This window comes from Hyla sarda, chromosome 6 (assembly GCF_029499605.1).
Source record: "Hyla sarda isolate aHylSar1 chromosome 6, aHylSar1.hap1, whole genome shotgun sequence".
Taxonomy (NCBI): domain Eukaryota; kingdom Metazoa; phylum Chordata; class Amphibia; order Anura; family Hylidae; genus Hyla; species Hyla sarda.
Window position 1 is genome coordinate 97,490,966 of NC_079194.1, and position 23,064 is coordinate 97,514,029.

The 23,064-nt window shown below is 44.0% G+C and overlaps 1 protein-coding gene across 2 annotated transcripts in view; it reads left to right on the forward strand.

Moving 5' to 3' along the window:
• PTPRG (protein tyrosine phosphatase receptor type G) overlaps positions 1-23,064 on the forward strand; it is a 530,620-nt gene that overhangs the window by 336,009 nt on the left and 171,547 nt on the right. For both annotated transcript variants that reach the window (XM_056524508.1, XM_056524509.1), the window contains 2 exons: positions 4,231-4,388; positions 7,967-8,156. In XM_056524508.1, coding sequence (XP_056380483.1) covers positions 4,231-4,388; positions 7,967-8,156 — 348 coding nt within the window. The remainder of the gene's footprint in view (positions 1-4,230; positions 4,389-7,966; positions 8,157-23,064) is intronic.

A 23,064-nucleotide genomic window follows, 5' to 3' on the forward strand; every position in this document is an offset into this window, starting at 1 on the left:
GAGTTTGGTGAGACATTATGTCCAATTTGCTTTTTTTTCCTCCCTTTTTTTGTTTAGTTCTAATACACACAAAGGGAATAAACGTGTGTATAGCAAAACATGTGTAACTGCAATCCTTTTCTGTGAAAAATACTTCTTATTTTATTGAAAACATTTCAGAGGTGCCAACATTTACGGACGTGACTGTAAAAGATAGGACCAGAGATTATTGATAGGATTCAGAATATTGGGCAGATTAGATGAGCCAAATGTTTCCTATCTGCTGGCACATTGTTTCTATGATGGAATGACTCTTGAATCGATCTGTAAGAAACTGCGTACCTCTTCTAGCTGTTCCCTTGGTCGTTATCTGACAACTTCTCTGATTTTGGATTTTGAAGGCGCAGTTGTCATTTGACAGCTGTTCTGTTCCATGTAAGCAGAAGAAACAGCTGTCATCCACCAGCTTCTCCTTTCCCCTTTGAGAGAAGATGATTTCGTTTGACATGTTCTTCATGATCTTTATTAGTACTTCTGGTGATCTCATTTGTAAAGTCATTGTGACACAACTTGGTGAATGCCTCCATTGCCTTTTTCCCTCTGCTGAGCGTCAACTACTTGTTATACAGACACAGGAATGGATTCTACTGTTAAATGGAAACACTGATGCTTAGGTTAAAGGGGTACTCCAGAGGGAAAATGCTTTGAAATAAACTGGTGCCAGAAAGTAAATTGCTTCTGTTAAAAATTCTTAATCCTTCCAGTACTTATCAGCTGCTGTATGCTCAAGAGGAAGTTGTGTAGTTATTTCCAGTGTGATCACAGTGTTCACTGCTGACACCTGTGTACATGTCAGGAACTGTCCAGAGCAGGACATGTTTGCTATGGGGATATGCTTCTACTCTGGACAGTTCCTGACACGGACAGAGGTGTCAGCACTGTGATCAGACTGGAAAGAACCTCAACCCCCCCTCTGGAGCATATAGGAGCTGATAAATACTGGAAGGATTAAGATTTTTTGAATAGAAGGAATTTACAAATCTGTATAACTTTCTGGCACCAGTTGATTTGAATAAAAAAAAAAAAAAAAAAAAAAACATCCTTCTGTGGGTACCCCTTTTAATCTGCTTCCTATGACGGTGGCCCCACTGTTAGAGATACAAGAGAGAAAATAACCCAGCACACAGGAACCTGTGTAAAAACCTTTTTTTGTTTCTTTAGGATGCAATAAAATAACAAAGCAGACGTTAAACAAGAACAAAATGACTGGTTTTGGAAGATTACTCCTTAGGCCAAGTTTCTACTTGGTTTTTTTTGTGGCCCATTTTCCTGTGTTTGGCATTTTTTTTTTTTTATTTGAATGGAAATTGTATTTTTGGCCCGTTTGGCATTTGTTGGGTACCGAAAAAAAAAAAAAAAAAAAAAGGAAGCAGTAGTGATGGAAATTTTTTTTTTTACGAAATTTATATTTTTTATAACAGAATTTTAATACATTTTTTATAAAGTGTAATATTATTTCTCCCAGCATGCAACAGACTGTTCTATGATGGGAGTAGTAGTACCTGTACTAATACATATCGCCCTGGGTGTCAGTCGTGACACACACTTCAATCGTCCATAATATAGCAGTGATGCGGAGCGGCTCTATACAGCGCTTGCATCTCTGCACTATACTCCGGCCAGTGATGTGAATAGAACATCACTCACTCATATTTTCCACCCAGAGTGGTGATTGGCCAGATGGTTGCAGCCAATCACAGCTCTCAGAGGGAAATATGAATGAGTAATGTTCTATTCATATCACTGGTCGGCCGGAGTATAGTGCAGAGATGCGAGCGCTGTAGAGAGCCGCTCCGCATCTCTGCTATAGACAGGACGATCGCATCGGGTGTATAATGTGTAGATGCGGCCGGCCGCTCTTCTATGATCCCCTGCACTGACGTATATATACACCTATTCATATTTCCCACAGAGAGATGTGAATAGCTGGAACCATCTGGCCAATCACAGCTCTTTGCGGGAAATATGAATAGGTGTATATATACGCCAGTGCAGGGGACCATAGAAGAGCGGCCGCCGCATCTACCGTGTTTCCACGAAAATAAACTCTACCCTGAAAGTAAGACCTAGCAATATTTTCAGGGTGGGCTGCAATATAAGGCCTACCCCGAAAATAAGACCTAGGCCAGGGGTAATCAACTTGCAGACCGCGGTCCAGATCCGGACCGTGGCTGCCAGTAATGCCCGCAGACCCGGCAAACAACCCCCCCCCCCCCCCAGGGACGCTGTCACTTTAAAACGTCGGTGCATATTAACGGCCGACGTCACGAACGTGTCCTTGCCCCCAGCTGCTAAGCAACAGAAGGAGGTCCCGCCGCCGCCAAGAGCTGAAGCTTCCGTATGGTATGAAGGTGTAAAGTACGGTAGTTTATTATGGCAGAGGGGTGGGGGGCACTGTAGGAGTGTGGATGACGGGGGGAAGAGAAGGATGGGGGGGCTGTAGCAGTGTGGAGGATGGGGGGGCTGTAGCAGTGTGGAGTATGGGGGCTGTGGGAGGATGGGGGGGCTGTGGGAGGATGGGGGGCTGTAGCAGTGTGGAGGATGAGGGGCTGTGGGAGGATGGGGGGGTGCGGCATCCTCCACACTGCTACAGCCCCCTATCCTACACACTGCTACAGCCGCCCATCCTCCACACTGCTACAGCCGCCCATCCTCCACACTGCTACAGCCCCCCATCCTCCACACTGCTACAGCCCCCCATCCTCCACACTCCTGCAGCCCCCCCCCCCCCCAAATAAATAAATAAGCCCTACCCTGAAAATAAGCCCTAGTGTGTTTTTTGGGACTAAAATTAATATAAGACCCAGGCTTATTTTCGGAGAAACACGGTATACATTATACAGGAGGATCGCAATGGACCAGAGTCATCTGTCAATTAGTACAGGTACTACTACTCCCATCATGGAAAAGTGTGTTCCATGCTGGGAGTAGTAGTACTACCTAAAAATATGTAAAAATAAAGGGAAAAAGTGACACACACCCACACTACGTTTTTATTATTGTCGGCTACATTTTTAGTGCCCTGCCCGCACAAACAAATTGATCCCAAATTTATAAAAACTTTGTTATAAAAAATATAAATTTCGTTAGATACAATTTTTTCCTTCACTGCTGTATCTTTTTTAATTTTTTTAATGGTACCATACAATTTTTTTTTTTTTTTTTAAAGTCCAAAAAAAAGAATAAAAAACACCAAAGTTAAAACCCACATGATGTTGTTCTTGGTGTTTTTTCACTCCCAAAGACTTCTATGGGAGAAAAACGCCACGATTTCAGGGGAAAAAACACCATTGGCTACACATGCTGCGACTTTGCTGCAATACTGCCAAGGAGCTAAAAAAAAATGTGAAAAAATGCCCAACTGAAAAACGCAAAGTGGAAAATGAATTTTGCGATTTCTCATTGATTTAAAGCTAACATGTGGCCGCAGCATTTATTAGCCAAAAAAACACCATGCGGCAGAATTGGCGTTTTTCTTAGCAGTTCCCCCCCCCCCCCCCCAAAAAAAAAAAAAGTAGAAACTTGGCCTTCGTCATAAGCAGAAAAAACACATTGCTGAAAGCCCCTTGTATGCTACCGCTTAGGGTGGTGGTGAGTTGGCCAGTGTATCAGAATCACAATTGCACTATAAGGAATAAAAAGGAGAGAAAAAGAGTAGCATAGTATAGCATAGTATCATAATACAGCACACAAACACGTCTGCCCTTAGTTTACAGCCAGCATGTGCGGTGAATGCACAAAATGGATTAGCATGGGAATCGGGGGAGAAAAAAAACACAACTATAAACGTTCAGTGTGAATGCCAACTCTTCGATGAAAATAGTGTTAGACATAAGTAAATTTAGCGTTTAAGTCTTAATGGAGACAGACCTCATGGTAAATTCATTATTCTCGTATTTGTGATAATTCATCACATCTCAATTGTAATACATAATAGCGCTCTTGCATAGAAATATCATCTGTATGTATAAGCAGGGTTAACTTTATTTTCTAATAAATGCTTGGCGTACCGTAGGGATATAAATTATTCAGCTGAGAGTGACTAGCTTCTCTGCATATTTGCATTTATTAAGCGTAGTGACATCTGTTTAATACTCCCTTGGTTAATACGATGATACGTAATGATAACCAATAGAAAACACCAAATAAACAAAAAGATAATATAACAATTCTACTTTTCTTTTCTTGCAGAAAAAGAAACCTTTCTGGATCCATTTATCTTGAGAGATTTACTGCCGCAATCTTTAGGTAGTTTTTACCGATATACAGGATCCCTGACGACTCCTCCATGTAGTGAAATTGTGGAGTGGGTTGTGTTTAGCCGGCCGGTTCCCATCTCCTATCAGCAGGTGAGTCACTTCTTCGAGGAGGAGTCTGTGTGATGCTAGGGCAAAAATTGGGTTTCTACCACAATAAAACAATCTGAGAAAGACTGAAGAGGCAGACCAGATTAGCGTCATATTCAATCATAGCAACTTATGGAAAACCTAGACTGGTTGTAAGGACTCCCTACAGGGACCGCAATGGAAGCAGACAAGGAGAAATAGCATCCAGAGGGGCATTCTGCTTTTCACTTCTACAAGTAAAAGGAAATCTTGTCTTTTATATGCACGTTGGAGGTATCAGTTCGTTTTTCTTGAAGATGTCATTATGTTTAGGCTGATAATACATCCTGTTTTAAACAGGACAGTGCCTTTTTTTAATTTATTTTCTTTTTTTTAGGAGACTGTTTGGACTTATTTGAAATGTAGAATTTTTTTGCCCCGTTTTCTTAAACAAAAGGGGGCAAATTTGACATTTCCGCATGGGCCAGTATGTCTGTGGGGGCTACCTGCCTACTAAAGAGGCGAGGAGGCCTACAACTATATGAGGGCACAGACGGAGCCAAAAACAATATATATGGGGGCATAATAGGGTCCTAAAACTATATATAACTCTGTCCTGTTGTTTCCAGGAAATGAAGTTTCTACTTATGACAATCTAATGGGTGCAAAACGATATATTCTTCATATGTTTTATTTGTTTCTCCTTACTCCGGAGTTTAGATTTTGGAATGATAGTTTCTTGGTAAAGGGGCAAATCTCAGGCTTTCCATTTTAAAAACAAATGTTTTACCGTATATACTCGAGTATAATCCGACCCGAATATAAGTCAAGGCCCCTAATTTCACCCCAAAAACCCAGGAAAGGTTATTTACTCGACTATAAGCCTAGGGTGGGAAATACATCATCCAGACCCCCGTCATAATCCAGACCCCCCGTCATCATCCAGTCCCCCCGTCATCATCCAGACCCCCCGTCATCATCCAGACCCCCCGTCATCATCCAGACCCCCCGTCATCATCCAGACCCCCCGTCATCATCCAGACCCCCCGTCATCATCCAGACAGTCATCATCCCCCCCCCCCCGTCATCATCCCCCCCCCGTCATCATCCCCCCCCCCATCATCCCCCCCCGTCATCATCCCCCCCCCGTCATCATCCCCCCCCGTCATCATCCCTCCCCCCCCCGTCATCATCCCTCCCCCCCCCCCCCGTCATCATCCCTCCCCCCCCCCCCCCCCCGTCATCATCCCTCCCCCCCCCCCTCCCCCCCATCAGACCTCCAGATGTTGCAAAACTAAAACTCCCAGCTGGGAGTTGTAGTTTTGAAACATCTGGAGGTCTGCAGGTTGAAGACCACTGCGGCCTTCGTCATCATCCAGAGCCCCCTTTAGTTTTCTACTCGCCTCCCCTCGGTGGGGAGGGTTAGTCGTTCCGGGCTGTCCATCTTCACCGGGGGGGGGCCCTCTTCTCCGGGCCGGCCCCGGACTAATGACGTTGCCTCAACGACGACACACAGGGACGTTCATGCGCAGGGACATCACGGACGTCTGCTGCGCACGGACGTCCCTGTGCGTTGTCGTCAAGGCAACGCCACTAGTCCGGGGCCGGATCGGAGAAAAGGGCCTCCCGTTGAAGATGGACAGCCCGGAACGACTAACCCTCTCCACCGGACGGTCCCTGCAGCATAGATGGCCCAGACCGGCTCACCCTTCCTTCCCACCGAGGGGAGGTGAGTAGAAAACTAAAGGGGGGTCTGGATAATGACAAAGGCTGCAGTGGTCTTCAACCTGCGGACCTCCAGATGTTTCAAAACTACAACTCCCAGCATGTCCGGACAGCCGATGGCTGTCCGGGCATGCTGGGAGTTTTAGTTTTGCAACATCTGGAGGTCTGCAGGTTGAAGACCACTGAGAAGGAATTGACAGGCGGAGGAGAGTTCACTCAAGTATAAGCTGAGGGGGGCGTTTTCAGCACGCAAAATCGTGCTGAAAAACTCTGCTTATACTCGAGTATATACGGTAAGTCTTTCTCTGGTCGATTTCCACTGCCATTTCTCCCTCAGTGTTTGCATTTATTTTTTTTTTTTTTTTGTTCTTCTCCATCACTCATGTCTATATTTAGCATTCCTTCGCCTTATAGAGATATTGTCAGTTCATCTGCAGGACCGGCAGGATGTTTTCTTCTAGTTTTCAGATAGTGTCCATATCACCTGTATACAGGCAGCCAGCTTTCAGTACTGCATGTTCTTACGTGATTGTACAGCTCCATCTGTTTGCTTGGCTCACTGCTGTATCAGGAGAGGCTGAGAGTCACAGCGCAAATCATGCGAGCACAGAAAGGTGCAAAAACGACACCGCAGATCTTTTTTTCTATATATAAAGTGAATTTACCAGATGTTCCTGCTGCATTATTGATTGTGTAGCAGAACTTATTGGCCATTGGGTATGATGATATTATCTTTATGGATTCCGTCTTAAAGGCAATTTTAATACAGATCGAGGCTGAAATTATATGAAATATTTATTTGCTTGATGAAACCTTTGCACTTATAATAGTGATAGATGAATGGATTCTGTTAAGTAGTAAACGCTTTCATGTTTACCCTTCACTTCTTGGCTCTCTTTAATCTTAATAAATAAATGTATAGATGTACATATCAATAATGCATTGATTACTTGCAAACAGTCCAAATTTTCATGGGGGTGTAGTAACTTGCATTAAAGGGTACCCATCATGAAAGTGATGAAAGGTTTCCTTTAAAGGAGAAAATTAAATTATTCCCTATCCACAGGATAAGGGGATAAGTAGCTGATCGTGGGGTTCCAACCCTTGGACCCCCCCCCCCCGCAATGTCAGTGACCCCGACTCTATGTGAGGTGTGTTGTTTGCCTATTGGTAGACGGCATGCGCTCCGTTCATTTCTACGAGAGCACCAATGATGCCAGAGTGCTATACTCGGGTCTTTTCAGCTCTCCAATAGAAATGAATGGAGCCTGTGTTGGCTGCAACACATACTCCTCACTGAGCTCCGGGTCCCATCCCCGAGATTGCAAGGGGTCCCAGCGGTCGAACCCCCCCGCGATCAGCAGCTTATCCCCTAACCTGTGAGTAGGGGATACGTTATTTTGTGCCGGAGATCTCCTTTAATACCCACAATATTAAATGTCTTTCTTCATCATAGTCACTAGAGCTCATATGGAAGGCTAAACCAAGAAAGTTTTTGAAAATGTAATTGAAAGTTTGTTTATCATATATATATTTTTTTACAACCTATAACCTTTTTAAAGGAACCAAAAATATATCTAGCAATTGTTAAGACATCAGTAACCTCTAAAACATTAGAGTGAATTGCTCCTATTTCAGGTCCACCAACTTTACCCATTACTTAAGCTTATTATGTTTGTGGGTCTTTTTTTTAAATCTCTGGGCTTTGTAGGGTTCTTCAGTCAGTCTGGAATGCCTTTCAGTGGGTGGCTATGTTTTCGATGTAGCTCTTGGAAGCAGAAAACATATCCCATCATCCATGTCATGGTGAGCTTCTATAAATAAAGCTGTGTAGAAATGGATAGTATTTAACTCTTCTGTGTAATTTGTGGTTTCAGCTGGAAGCTTTCTATTCCATATTTACCACGGAGCAGCAAGACCATGTCAAGTCCGTGGATTATTTGAGGAACAACTTCAGACCAAAACAGCCCCTAAATGATAGAGTCGTTTATAAGTCTGCTGTGAAAGATGCTTGGAGCCAAGACATGTCTGACGACTTTGATCTTTTTGGCACTGAAGCTTCGAAAGGTAACGTTTTTTACGTGTTATAGACCAGTTGTATGTTCTTTCTCAGATCTGAACTCGGAAGGACAGGTGTTTAATTAAAATTCAGCTACGATTCTTCTAACAACTGCAGGTTTACAGATTCTATTTCAGTCGACATTATCCTACTGAGCCGTGGAGATAAATATATATATTTTCCCAAAAAAAAATTTAAACTTGCTGTATGGTTACCCCACTTTAGTTTTGGAGGTTTCATACACCTATGTTATGGAAATGTAGGTACCGTATATACTCGAGTATAGGCCGAGTTTTTCAGCACGATTTTTCGTGCTGAAAACACCCCCCTCGGCTTATACTCGAGTGAACTCCCCCACCCGCAGTGGTCTTCAACCTGCGGACCTCCAGAGGTTTCAAAACTACAACTCCCAGCAAGCCCGGGCAGCCATCGGCTGTCCGGGCTTGCTGGGAGTTGTAGTTTTGAAACCTCCGGAGGTCCGCAGGTTGAAGACCACTGCGGCCTTCAACATCATCCAGCCCCCTCTCACCCCCTTTAGTTCTGAGTACTCACCTCCGCTCGGCGCTGGTCCGGTCCTGCAGGGCTGTCCGGTGAGGAGGTGGTCCGGTGAGGAGGTGGTCCGGGCTGCTATCTTCACCGGGGAGGCCTCTTCTAAGCGCTTCGGGCCCGGCCTCAGAATAGTCACATTGCCTTGACAACGACGCAGATACGTCGTTGTCAAGGCAACGGCTCTATTCCGGGCCGGAAGCGCGGAGAAGAGGCGCCCCCGGTGAAGATAGCAGCCCGGACCACCTCCTCACCGGACCACCTCCTCACCGGACAGCCCTGCAGGACCGGACCAGCGCCGAGCGGAGGTGAGTACTCAGAACTAAAGGGGGTGAGAGGGGGCTGGATGATGTTGAAGGCCGCAGTGGTCTTCAACCTGCGGACCTCCGGAGGTTTCAAAACTACAACTCCCAGCAAGCCCGGACAGCCGATGGCTGCCCGGGCTTGCTGGGAGTTGTAGTTTTGAAACCTCTGGAGGTCCGCATGTTGAAGGCCGCAGTGGTCTTCAACCTGCGGACCTCCGGAGGTTTCAAAACTACAACTCCCAGCAAGCCCGGACAGCCGATGGCTGCCCGGGCTTGCTGGGAGTTGTAGTTTTGAAACCTCTGGAGGTCCGCAGGTTGAAGGCCGCAGTGGTCTTCAACCTGCGGACCTCCGGAGGTTTCAAAACTACAACTCCCAGCAAGCCCGGACAGCCGATGGCTGCCCGGGCTTGCTGGGAGTTGTAGTTTTGAAACCTCTGGAGGTCCGCAGGTTGAAGACCACTGAGGGCGAATGATGAGAAGAGGATGATGAAGGGGGGGGGGGTGTGGGGATGATGAAGGGGGGTGGGGATGATGAAGGGGGGGGGGTGGGATGATTACAAGGGGATGATGAAGGGGGGATGTGTGGGATGATAAGGGGATGTGTGGGATGATGACAAGGGGATGATGAAGGGGGGATGTGTGGGATGATGACAAGGGGATGATGAAGGGGGATGTGTGGGATAAGGGGATGTGTGGGATAATGACAAGGGGATGATGAAGGGGGGATGTGTGGGATAAGGGGATGTGTGGGATGATGACAAGGGGATGATGAAGGGGGGATGTGTGGGATGATGACAAGGGGATGATGAAGGGGGGATGTGTGGGATGATAAGGGGATGTGTGGGATGATGACAAGGGGATGATGAAGGGGGGATGTGTGGGATGATGACAAGGGGATGATGAGGATGTTAATGACGGGTCTGGATGATGACAGGGGGGGATGAGGTATTTCCCACCCTAGGCTTATACTCGAGTCAATAACTTTTCCTGGGATTTTGGGTTGAAATTAGGGGTCTCGGCTTATACTCGGGTCGGCTTATACTCGAGTATATACGGTACCTTCTCTTATAGAAGTAAGATATGAAAATAGAAGATGAATGGCACTCACCAGTGTGTCCAAGCATGTAAAAAAGAGGCTTTATTTAACAAAAGTGCAGATGTACATACATTGCACAGGGAGAGCACGAACGCCATTCACAGCAGCGGTGATAGCTATTTTGTGCGCTAGGCGCACTTCCTCGGATCACGAGTGGTCACAAATGTGCAGATGTACATACATGGCACAGGGAGAGCATGGACGCTGTCCACAGTAGCGGTGATAGTGGTCAGAGGAAGTGTGCCTAGCGCACAAAATAGCTGTCACCGCTACTGTGGACAGCGTTCTTGCTCTCCCTGTGCCATGTATCTACATCTGCACTTTTGTCAACTGGTGAGTGCCATTCATCTTCTGTTTTCATATATGCTGGATTGTTTTTTCTAAATTGAGCACCCGAGGAGCCAGAGGGTTTGGCTGGGGTCCAGGGGGATCATATGTCATAGGGGGATTATACACATGATTATGCTGTGCCAGGTGCTGTTTCTTTCATGGACATGGATTGTGATGGTCATATCGTGAAACACTATACCTAACAGCAGCATGCAAGTTCTTCTCAAAGATCCCTTTCTACATGGTCACAACTCTTGACACACTGTTCCGATCAGTCATGAAATCAGTTTCAAGGCAGTGTTCCAGGGAAAGACCTAGACTGGTTGGGACCAAGCAAGACTATATAGGTCTATGTAACACAGTAAGGCTATATTCATAGCACTAATTGTCAGGCATGTATTACGCATGCAAAAGATGCTCTATAGGGTTTTTACCCGAAGCATTGTCTCTTTAAGAAGTAATTCCCTGGAATAGGAATCCAGGAACTTCAATCAAGGGAAGGGATCAGAAATTCAAACGGTGCCGACCAAGAACTGGACATCAGTGGTGATAAAGGTAGGTACTTTTATTAACCGACATGCAATGAGTTTAGCTGCGCATGCGCAGCGAAACGCATTGCATGTCGGTTAATAAAAGTACGCTATTTGGATTCCTGATCCCTTCCCATGATTGAAGTTCCTCGATTGCTCTGTTCACATGCAGGAAGGCTGCGGACCCCTTTACGAATATACTTGCGATCCATTGTTGTGTATGTGGCTACACAACCCCGTATGGTAAGCGGTTTTAATAATTTCCCTTACCATTGTACGGTGGTGCTTTTCCCATTGAAGCGCCTCTGCTTTCCATTCTAGAATAGGAATGTCATGCCCATGTACACCACCATATACAGTTTGAGACCCATGAAGGTTCAGTATGATGCCATAGCAGTGTTTGGGCGTTGAATAGGGATCTATGCCAATAGTTCACTAGAGCAGAACATGGAGAAAACTGGGAGAATGACCAACATATTCAACTGACAAAATACAAATGTTTACTACATCTTTTTTTTATAGTCTCTGTATCGTTTTGACTTAAAATTTTATATGGTTTTATATTTCCTTTATATAAATATGTAGTAGTATAGCAGTTTCCAGCTTTCACTTTACCTCTGCACCATCACAATGCTATAATCATTTTTATTTTTATTTTTTTGCCGCCCATTATGTCCTCTTAAACAGTGCATGCAACTTTACAGTATTCCTGATGGGCAACAGATGTGCTGAAGTATGAATAGCTTCAATAGCTTCAAATGTATAGAGTCAGGGGTTTTGCTTCTGTTTTTCTTCCAGAATTTGCAAAATGTTTCTAATTTGAGTTAAAACATCCTTTCAATTGCCCACTCGAGTTGCATTTCTGTGTTCATTGCATTTGGTCCACGTTTCCTAAGCCCTGGCCAATTCCATTACAAATACATTTGTGTATCTGAAAGGGAGATAAAAGCAGTTTTGTGCAGCGTCCCAGAATCTTTCAGGTGTTCTCAGGCCAAAGTGTCCAGAACCGAACCAACAATTTTGTCATGATGACATTGTTTAGCATCTTCTGCGCTGTGGCTTTTGCATGGTGAACAGAGAACGAGAAGAGCTAATTTGGTCCGGTTACCTAAATAGTTTGTCACATTGTGCCAATAGCTGTAATTATTACAAGCACTAACACATTGATTGTTTCTGCCCATTCACGTGAATCAGAAGAAAAATACGACTTGTTTGTGACTGGGAATTGTCTTTCCCTTAATGATCCTCAAGATGGTCTTAATCTCATTGTTATATGGGTAATTGGCACTGTTGGGCCACATACCGAAATACACTTAAATAGAGGGGTATATATTGGGGTCCTGGGCTTGAGTCCCAGCGAGAACTACATCTGCACAGAGGTTCATTGTAATCCCCTGCTTGTTTCTTTCCATACTCCAAAATCTTGCAAGTGTAAACTGGCATCTATAAAATTAGCAATATTGTATAGAGGTTGGACAAAATAACTAGAACATAAACTACTGTGGTGACTTGGGATGAGGGGTGATCAGGGGTGTTGTAGGGTAGTGTTGCTGGGTATAGAATTAACCCTTATTTGTCGTGACGCCAGGGTGCGTCACAACATCCTCCTGCCACCCGTCCCAGGAACGATAGGGAGGAATAAAGGATTGTCCACAGCCGGAATTGTATTGAACTTGAAATAAATTTACTGCAGATTTTATGCAAGATGCAATTAACAACTGTCTTTAAAAGAGGACTGGAATTTAGGCTCCTCACAGGTTGGCTGGGACCTTGTAGGGAATGAGCTTTGAATCCTTTTTTTTATGCTGTTCCACTGAATTTAGGGGTATGTGTTAGGTTCAGTAGTCACATAGGATTTTAGGATGGAGTTGGAGAAACTCCCTGTTCAGTATGCAGCTGAAATTGATAGGCTTCAGGCCTAATTCGCTTGTAGAATTGCACAGAGCTCCGCTCGCTGTCATCTTCCGGAGGAAAGAGAGCGATCATTGGATACAGCGCCCTTATATCTGAAGGGGCAGGCTCAAAGCTTATTGGTTCCCCAAACATGTCAGTCCTAGTACAAAGGATTGTGGATATAACACGTGACCTAGTCACATGACCCGAAGGTCCTTAACCTCCAATACAACACCAATATCATTGATCACCTGACATTAGATCCTGTACATTACTTACACTACATTATACTATATTAAATATATACAATTTTAAGAACACTCGGAGGTGACTATGGACTATCCCACCAGGAGAGCCCTATCAGTATGAGGAACTCTGACTATGGCGACTTACAACCAAAGGTAGGGGACAGAGTCCAGTACCGGGAGACCACACTACAGATTGTGCTTTTTTTTTTTTAATGACTAGGACCCCCTTTTCACATTTCAGCATTCACAAAAAGTATCTAAAGGCTTAGACATAAGATTGACAAAGTTTAATAGTAAAACAGATGGTAAAACTGCTACGACATAAAAAACTTGGGGGAATTGGAGGACCATAAACTCAACTTTAGTGACCAGTCACAGGCAGCGGCCGTCAAGGCTAATAAAGTCATGGGATGTATGATAAGAGGCATAGAGGCACGTGACATAGTTTTACCTCTGTATTAATTATTAGTCAGACCACATATGGAGTATTTTGTCCAATTCTGGGCACCTGTATATAAGAAGGAGATGGTTGAACTGGGTGCAGGGAGGGCAACAAAGGTAATAATGTTATGGTAGGATGACAGGACCAAGACAGGTGATCAAGCTTGGGGTTATTTAGTTTGGAGAAAAGAAGTCTTAGGGGCGATCTGATTACAATGTACAAATATATGAATGGACAGTAGAGATCTTTCTAGGGATCTTTTATAACTAGGCCGGTAACATAACAAGGGGGCATCCTCTATGTCTAGAGAAAAGAAGGTTTCACCATCACAGACAGAGATTCTTTACTGTTAGAGAAGTGAGACTATGGTACTTCACATGTGTTGTAATGGCTGATTCCATAAAAAAAAAAAAAAAAAAAAAAAAAGGTTCATGGAGGCCCTGGGGGCCTTTTGGAAAAAGTATAATATTACAAGTTATGAATACTAGATGCCTGGAGATAGGATTTTAATCCAGGGATTTTTTTTTTCTGAATAAATCATGAGTTGGTAAATAATTTTTCCCCTGGTCTCATAAGATTTTTTGCCGCCTTCTGGATCAAACGGTAGGGTTATAAGTCAAACTAGATGGACTTGTCTTGTAAGGGTAGACCATTAATATCAGACTCTTGTCAACTGCTTTGAAAGGGACTTACCTGGCAGTTTTAAGGCAGCAGAATGGAATGGTACTTACACATTTTGGAAAGTATGTGACCCCTTAGGAAGCTGTATTAGGGATTTGGGGAAATTCTCTTTAAGGTCTCTTTGTGGATTTATCCACTGTGAATCATATAATACTACACTTTTTTTTATTTTTCTCATTTAGCAGTTGATGGAGTGGTGTGTAGACTTCTGCCTAGTGCACATGGTTCTGAATGGAGCCTGGAGGCCACCAATTTGTTCTGGCGCAGGGTTTGTGCTCTATTACAAGGCAGGGCATTCACTGACCTTTCTGTAAAGATCTCACCAAGTAAACTCTACCTGTAACTGGAGGAAAAAGCCCAGAGACTATGGCAATTTATGAACATTTACTGCTCCTCTGACCTTTTACCTTTCTGATTCATAAAACCTATATGCTGAATTTGAATCCACATTCATTTTAGCCTCATATTTGCAGGAGGATTAAATATATTATTTATGCCAGCTTGCTGGTCTTTTACAGTTATTAGGTTAGCACTGGGACACACTGTTTTCTGTGCTTGGCTTTGTTATATTGCCATTATATATTAGTATTTTTCCTCAGTTTATGATCTTATACTATTCCCAGTATAATTCAGTTGTTTATCCATAGTTCAGATCTGATAGACTTTTCTGATAGAAAAGCCTAGAAGAGCACAAAGAGTCCAAACACAGTCTAAACAGACGAAAACCTTGAAACTGAGTATGTTTACTCCTTGTTTTATGGACATTAATGGGGCATTACAACTAATAACACTTATTCCCTATCCTTTGGATTGTCTGATTGCAGAGGTCTGACCATTGTTACTCCCCACAATCTTGAGAATGGGGACCCATGTCTCACCTCTGAGTGGAGCAGTGATTTCCACATGCGCACTGCTGCTTTATTCATTGTCTAGGGAACTGCCGTATATAGCCAGTCACTAGTCCCTTTCTCTGCACAGCTTGCAGCCTCATTCTGAAGTGAGACTCAGGTCCCTGTTGGGGTGTGCAGGGTCCCAGCAGGCACATCCACCCCCCCCCCTCCAATCAGACACTATATATAAGGAATAAGCGTTTTAAAGGGGAAACTGACATCCTCTTGTTCACTCTCACTAAACCCAGTACACAGGTGGGGAGCCAGCATGCCGAGCCCCCCTGCCTCCTTAATATGCAGTGCTAGGCCCGCCCCTGATAAAAATCTAATTTCTTGTAGTAAAGAAATTAGAATATTCATCAGATTGGGGGGGGGGGGCCTTAGCACTGCAAATTGAGTCAGGGGAGCTCAGCAAACAGGGTTCCTGCCTCCATTGCGCCCAGCAGCGCTATAGCAATGCCACTACTGGGAGGGATATTTTTTTTTCTGCTCAACAGAATTGTGTTAGTAACCCCTCTGTTTAATGCTGTTCATCTGTACTGTAACTTGGTGTATGGGGTTAGGGGTGGGAGAACAAGATGTCAGCTTCTCTTTGATGCTTATATATTATGTGTATGGCCATTCATATTCAACTTTACATGTAGATTATTCTTTAGGTAGATAATCTTATAATTAGGGATGTCCCGATACCGATACTAGTATTATCGTTTAATGTCCCCGATACCTTGTCCAATACCTGCTGCCGCTCCGCTGCTCCGTTCTCCGGTCCTCCAATCCGCTTCATAGTGTTCCATAGAGCATGTGACACACCTGCGGCTGTCCTCTGTCGGGTGCTACCGCTCCACTGCCCCATTCTTCCGTCCTCCCAGTCCGCATCGTGTCTTCCTATGGAGGAGCATGTGACACACACGTCACTCCGCCTCCTCCCCTGCGCCCAGCGTAACGCTACCGAGGAAGCGGAGTGACGTGTATGTCACATGCTCCTCCATAGGAAGACACGATGCGGACTGGGAGGACGGAAGAATGGGGCAGTGGAGCGGTAGCACCCGACAGAGGACAGCCGCAGGTGAGCTGTGTGCTGCTGCTAATGTCTACAGGGGGCTTGCTGTCTAAAGGGGGGCCCTGCTGCTGCTGTCTAAAGGGGGGCCCTGCTGCTGCTGTCTAAAGGGGGCCCTGCTGCTGCTGCTGTCTAAAGGGGGGCTGCTGCTGCTGCTGTCTAAAGGGGGGCCCTGCTGCTGCTGTCTAAAGGGGGGCCCTGCTGCTACTGTCTAAAGGGGGGCCATGCTCCTACTGTCTAAGGGGGGCCATGCTGCTACTGTCTAAAGGGGCCCCTGCTGCTACTGTCTAAAGGGGGCCCTGCTGCTGTCTAAAGGGGGGCCCTGCCGCTGGCTAAACGGGGGGGGGGGGGCCCTGCTGCTGTTTACAGGGGGGGCTGCTGTCTACAGGGGGGCTGCTACTAATGTCTGCAAGGGGATACTACCAACTATTAAAGACAATCTTACAGCAGAGTCACCTGCACTAACTTGAATTTATATATAGTGCAGGTGACCCGGTTTCTACCGCTGACCATGTGGTCATCGGTCTCGCCGCCAATGCAAATTCCCTGTTCTGTCCAATGGAGAAGAGAAAAATCTTGGCTCATACTACAGCAGCCGCCTCCATTGGGCACAACAAGGAACCCACATAGCATACGGTAAGCAGCGCCAGAAACCGTGTCACCCTGGTGTCAGATTCCCTTTTAAAATATAAGTACTCGTACTTGGTATCGGCGAGTACTAGAATTAAAGTATCGGTACTTGTACTCGGTCTTAAAAAAAAATGGTATCGGGACATCCCTACTTATAATACGTTTAGAAACAAGGGAGGGGGACTAAAGGTGGCCCCACGTTTTCAAAAGCTTTAAATCGAATGTGTGTTTTGCCAACAGCTATCTCTCCTAATCTCCTCATACACATGAAGGATGGACTGACATGGCCAAATGTTCATGTGTTGTCTTTGGAGGTAGGAGGGATAAGCTGCAGCCAGACTGCTCTGGCAGGAGCTCATTTCTCCAAGAACAACAGGGTTAAGAAGTTGAAATTCAACATGCCCGGCCTTTCTTTTCCCCAGCATACATGTCAGGGAAGAGTTGGGAGGGATACAGCAATGTCTTTTGTCTAAAGTGTATGGGGGCCTTAATACACTGTGTTAGGACAGGGGACTGGCCTGAGGAAGAGTTCTTAGAATACCTCTGTGATGCAGCCTCCTCTCAGACCCTGCACTAGGCCTAACACATCATTTTTGTGTGCATACATATGAAATGTCAATCTCTACTACATGTCTAAAGCATGAAGAAATGAACCAAGACTTGTAACTTGGGGGTGATTTAAGCAGCAATGTGTTATTGTTCACCATCCACTCTCTGTGTTGCAACAAATAATACTGGATTTGTGATGATTTCTGCAGCCTATAGCGGTTCTGCAGCAGATGTAATGTCCCTGTGTTTGAGTTTAAAGCATTTTGATTTCTGATCAATAAAGGGGATATTTCAGCCTGCACCTAGGATGTTAATGTTTCCCCTATTTAGTGCACTAGGTTAATCCGACATAATAGTCAATTTAGCCGCCTTAGTCCCTTTGAAGTCATTTACAGTAGACATGAGGGGATTTTTCGACATGTTTCACAGCTGAAGCAGTGTTCCAACTATTGATCTGAAGTCAAAGGTACAGCGCTATTCAAGAGAGGCAATTTAGTTCACATTCACTATTTCACCCAGCCTGACATCATAAATGAAACCATATCTCATAGTAAAGTTATTGCCGCCGCGCCATCAATCACCTCTTCAAAAGGTTGCGATCCGGGTCTCTCACAGAGAGCGGTGACATAACGCTTCATGCTCTGGGTGTCTGCATCAGGTTCATTTTGGAAAGTTGATCCCATGCTTCAGTTTGTACAATTTCCCTGAGCAAAGGATATTGAGACCCTGGTTACTTGTAGAAGCCGCATAAATACCAGACGTGGTTCACAGAGAGGGCACAGAAAGCACAAGATCTGGAGAGGGAGGTTTGGGAAATGGTGAGACAAGTTCTCATTTAACCCATCTGTCTCTAGCCGACCAGAGGAACACAAAGTTCTCAGCCACAAGTCGCTCTTGGATTAATTTTAGAATTCACTGTCCTTTTTTCAACTTAAAGAGAAACTGTACCTAAAGTCGACATATAAAATCGCAGCATATAGAAAAAGCTACTGAAAGGTTCTCAGAACTGAGTGTGTGGAGAACGGCACTCACCATCCACAATTGTGCGATTCAGCTATTTGTTCCAGTGATGCAGTTTTTTAGCTAACCATAGGCCTTGTGCTTGATAAAGTCCCAAGATTGGCCATAACATGGCATTGTGGATTGGGAGGGCAGTTCTTCATTGTCATCCACACACTTGGCTTATCGATTGTAGGCATGTCAAAGCCTACTGGAAGACGCTAGTTTTGATCTAAAAAAAAAAACACCTGAGAACTAGTGTGGAATTGGCATTTTGGTTATGTGGCTTTTCATACATTTTTTTTTTTTTCTTGGAACACATTGATTTCAATGTAAGCTTCCCAGAAGAACCAGTCTATAAAGTTATATGTCACTACTTTTGTCAGCTATGGGGTTTTTTCAGTTCCGATTTTGAAAACCACATAATTTTTGATCGTTCTAATGGAAACCACGCTTTTTCTGGCAAGGTTTTTGCCCAAGTGATTATAATCCTTGCTGTTACTATGTTCTAGAAAATGCACCTTTCTACATGGTTCTCCCAACTGGAGTTATGGGAAAGTAGGTTCATGGTGGGTCGACATTTGTCTGAAATTCCAGTAGATAATCCCTTGAAGAACACTACTGCCAGCCTTTTTCCCCATCTAAACAGGGCTGATAAGAGCGAAGCTTATAAAGACCTTACATAGTCTCTGCTTATTGGATAGCTGATAAGGTTGGAAAAAGACCAATAAGTCCACTATAACCCTACTGTGTGGATCCAGAAGAAGGTGGGGAAAAAGTCTGAGGCTGGTACCAATTGGGCCATACTAGGGGGGAAAAAAAATTCCCAATTCCAAATATGAAAATCCCTGGCTCTGTCTCACCTATTGCGACTTAATAGTATAAACACAGAGAATGTTATGCCGTAGGATGGGACCAACTGCTTCCACAGCAAATGTGTAATAAAAAATAATTTTTGGGGGGCTTCTGGAACCCCAGCAATGTGTGAATCTGCCAGTAAGTGCTCATTTCTCTTACAGCACCATAAAAGGGACAATGGGGGAGATTTATCCAGAGGAAAAGTTGCTGAGTTGCCCATAGCAACCAATCAGATCGCTTCTTTCACTTTTCAGAGGCCTTTTCAAAAATGAAAGAAGCAATCTGATTGGTTGCTATGGGCAACTTAGCTTCTTTTCTTTTGGACAGGTTTTGATAAATCTCCCCGGTTTCCCATTGGCGCTATAGTCATGCATGACTATTACATTTTTATTATGATACTGTGCAAAACAGTGGTATCAGATGCTTAGAGGGATTGTCCAAGGTTAAAAAAAAAATTGTAACTCCTGACAAAAATGCTTCAGTTATAGTTTTGAAGGTTGTCGCATCCACGTCAATGGAGTCAATCTGACCTGGGTGCCTCCGGCTGTTGCAAAACTACAACTCCCAACATGCTGGGCGTTGTAGTTTTGCAACAGCCAGAGGCACCCTGGTTGGAGAAACACTCCTGTAGTACGCAACACATGAGCAAATGTATTAATGTATATGGAAGAAAATGTAGCCTTTTTTTTTTTTTTTTATTATAAATCCTAAACAACCACTTAAAAGTTTTCAAAGCACGGACATCGGATCTGGTTCCCCACGACGCACACCCAAATAAAGGACCTCGTGAAGTAGGCTATTTTCCTATTGTACACGTTCTGCATTGCGACATAAAATGACAAGCAATAGTGTTACTTTCCCATGGATTAATAGCATAAATCCTACCATAGAATGAGGTAATTTAACTAATCCCTTTAAATAACAGACAAGCTATAGTGATTTGGACAGCAGGGCAGAAGCCGGCTCTTTCTCCTTTCATACTTTTATTAGGTGGTTTTAGTAACCGCTGTTCATAGAGATGCATTTGTATAAGCCTGTAAGGGGGGCTCCCGAGTAAACACAGATGTTGCAGTTGAACAAGTTGTTTTGTTATAGAGTGGCATGACCCTACATGGAGTCCTTAAACAGTTAATGAAGATCTCGATCTCCAAAGTAGTTCCCATCAATTGTTCATCACAGCCTGACATTTTTTTTTTTATCAGTATAGATTTGGGAGAGCCTGTCTCACACATGTGCCAGGGACAGAGGTGCCCCAGTCACTTAACAAGGGGGATTACTCTGTATATCTGTGATTATTTTTGACACTACTTTATTACTTATCACCTTTCCCCTTCTTGTCTTCGTTGCAACCTGTACATCCCTCTATACTCTGCGCATCCCAAGGGGAATAATCTCCAAAGCTTTGATCTCCAAAGATTGGGGTATCATCTCCTATCTGCTAATTTTCTACTGTCCATTGATTTTTAAAGGGGTACTTTTTAAATCAGCTGGTGCCAGAAAGTTACAGATTTTTCTTAATCCCTCCTGTACTTAATTTCGGCTGTAGTATTCAGCAGCTAATATTTTCTTTTTGGAACACAGAGCTGTCTGCTGACATCACGAGCACAGTGCTCTCTGCTGACATCTCTGTCCATTTTAGGTACTGTCCAGAGCAGCATATGTTTGCTCTGGGGATTTTCTCCTACTCTGGACAGTTCCTAAAATGGACAGAGATGTCAGCAGAGAGCACTGTACTCATGATGTCAGCAGACAGCTCTGTGTTTCAAACGGTAAATAATTTCCACTGTAGTATACAGCAGCTAATACGTACAGGAAGGATTAAGATCTTTTTAATAGAAGTAATTTACAAATCTGTTTAACTTTCTGCCACCAGTTGATTTAAAAAAAAAATTTTCACCAGAGTACCCCTTTAACTCCTTAAGGGCATACCTGTACGCCCTACGCCTGGTCCCGGTGTTTAAAACGGGTCACGCCGTGACCCTGCATCACACTGGGTCGGTCCCGGCTGCTAATCATAGACAGGACCCTGGGCTAACAGCGCGCAGCATCGATTGTTGTGCCGCGCGCTGTTAACCCTTCAGACGCGGCGATCAAAGTTGACCGCCGCGTCTGAAAACAAAAGTAAACGCTTCCCGGCAGCTCAGTCGGGCTGATCGGGACATCGCGATAAAATCGCGATGTTCCGATCAGCTGGGATGAAGGCGGAGGTCTCCTTACCTGACTCAGCGGTGTCCGATCGTCGATTGATTGCTCCAAGCCTGAGCTACAGGCTTGAGCAATCAAGCCCCTATCACTGCAAAGTAGAATTGGTGGCGCAAAAAATAAGCCATCATATGGAATTTTATGTGCAAAATTTAAAGCGTTATCATTTTTAGAAGGTGATGAGGAAAAAATGAAAATGCAAAAATGGAAAGACCCTGCATCCTTAATGGGTTAATGTGACCTTCCCAGAGGAACTGGTCTAAAAAAAATTCTTTTGGCAGCTTTGAGTTTTTCGAGAGCTCACTTTGAAAATGTCTTTTTTATTTTTTTTATCCATATATATTAATTGTTCCCCATTAAAGTCAATGAGAGATGGAAACCACCAGTTTTGGTCACCCAAACACTTTTCCAGCCCAAGGGTACCATCTCCTATCTAGGCCTGTCCAAATGTTATTGCAACAGCAATAGAACAGCAATACATTGTTGTATACAGTATTTGCTAACCACGGTGTCAACTTTTCGTACACTTCACTCCAGTGTACCGGAGGAAGGAATAGTAATCTTGGAATTTTCCTATTTGCCCCAACAGTCCACTCACTCTGTATAGTTAGAAGGATAGTCCTTGGTGTAGGTTCCATCACAGCTAGTCTTTCTATCCACTGCTCAGTCCATCCCTAGGCAGGTCACATTCTTCTCACACTGATCATTAGGGACCGCGTGAAAGGGGTATTCCAGGAAAAAACTTTTCTTTTTTTTTTTCTTTTTTTTTTTATAGATCAACTGGCTCCAGAAAGTTAAACATATTTGTAAATTACTTCTATTAAAGGGGTACTCCGGTGAAAACCTTTTTTCTTTTAGATCAACTGGTGGCAGAAAGTTAAACATATTTGTAAATTACATCTATTAAAAAATCTTAATCCTTTCTGTACTTATTAGCTGCTGAATACTACAGACGGAATTCTTTTCTTTTTGGAATGCTCTCTGATGACATCATGAGCACAGTTCTCTATGCTGACGTTATTATAATAATAATAACGCTTTTTTTTTATTGTTGTCCTTAGTGGGATTTGAACCCAAGTCCCCAGCACTGCAAGGCATCAGTGCTAACCACTGAGCCACCATGCTGCCCTTAGAATACATCTGCTATGCATGGTTGCTAAAATGGACAGAGATGTCAGCAGAGAGCACTGTGCTCGTGATGTCATCAGTGTTCCAAAAAGAAAGTAATTTCCTCTGTAGCATTCAGCAGCTAATAAGTACTGGAAGGATTAAGATTTTTTTAATAGAAGTAATTTACAAATATGTTTAACTTTCTGCCACCAGTTGATTTAAAAAGAAAAAAGGTTTTCACCGGGGTACCTCTTTAAACAATCTTAAACCTTTCAATAATTATCAGCTGCTGAAGTTGAGTTGTTCTTTTCTGTCTGGCAACAGTGCTCTCTGCTGACATCTCTGCTTGTCTCGGGAACGGCACAGAGTAGAAAAGGTTTGCTATGGGGATTTGCTTCTAAACTGGGCGGTTCCCGAGACAGGTGTCATTAGAGAGCAGTTAGACAGAAAAGAACAACTCATCTTCAGCAGCTCATAAGTACTGAAAGGATTAAGATTTTTTTAATAGAAGTAATTTACAAATCTGTTTAACTTTCTGGAGCCATAAAAA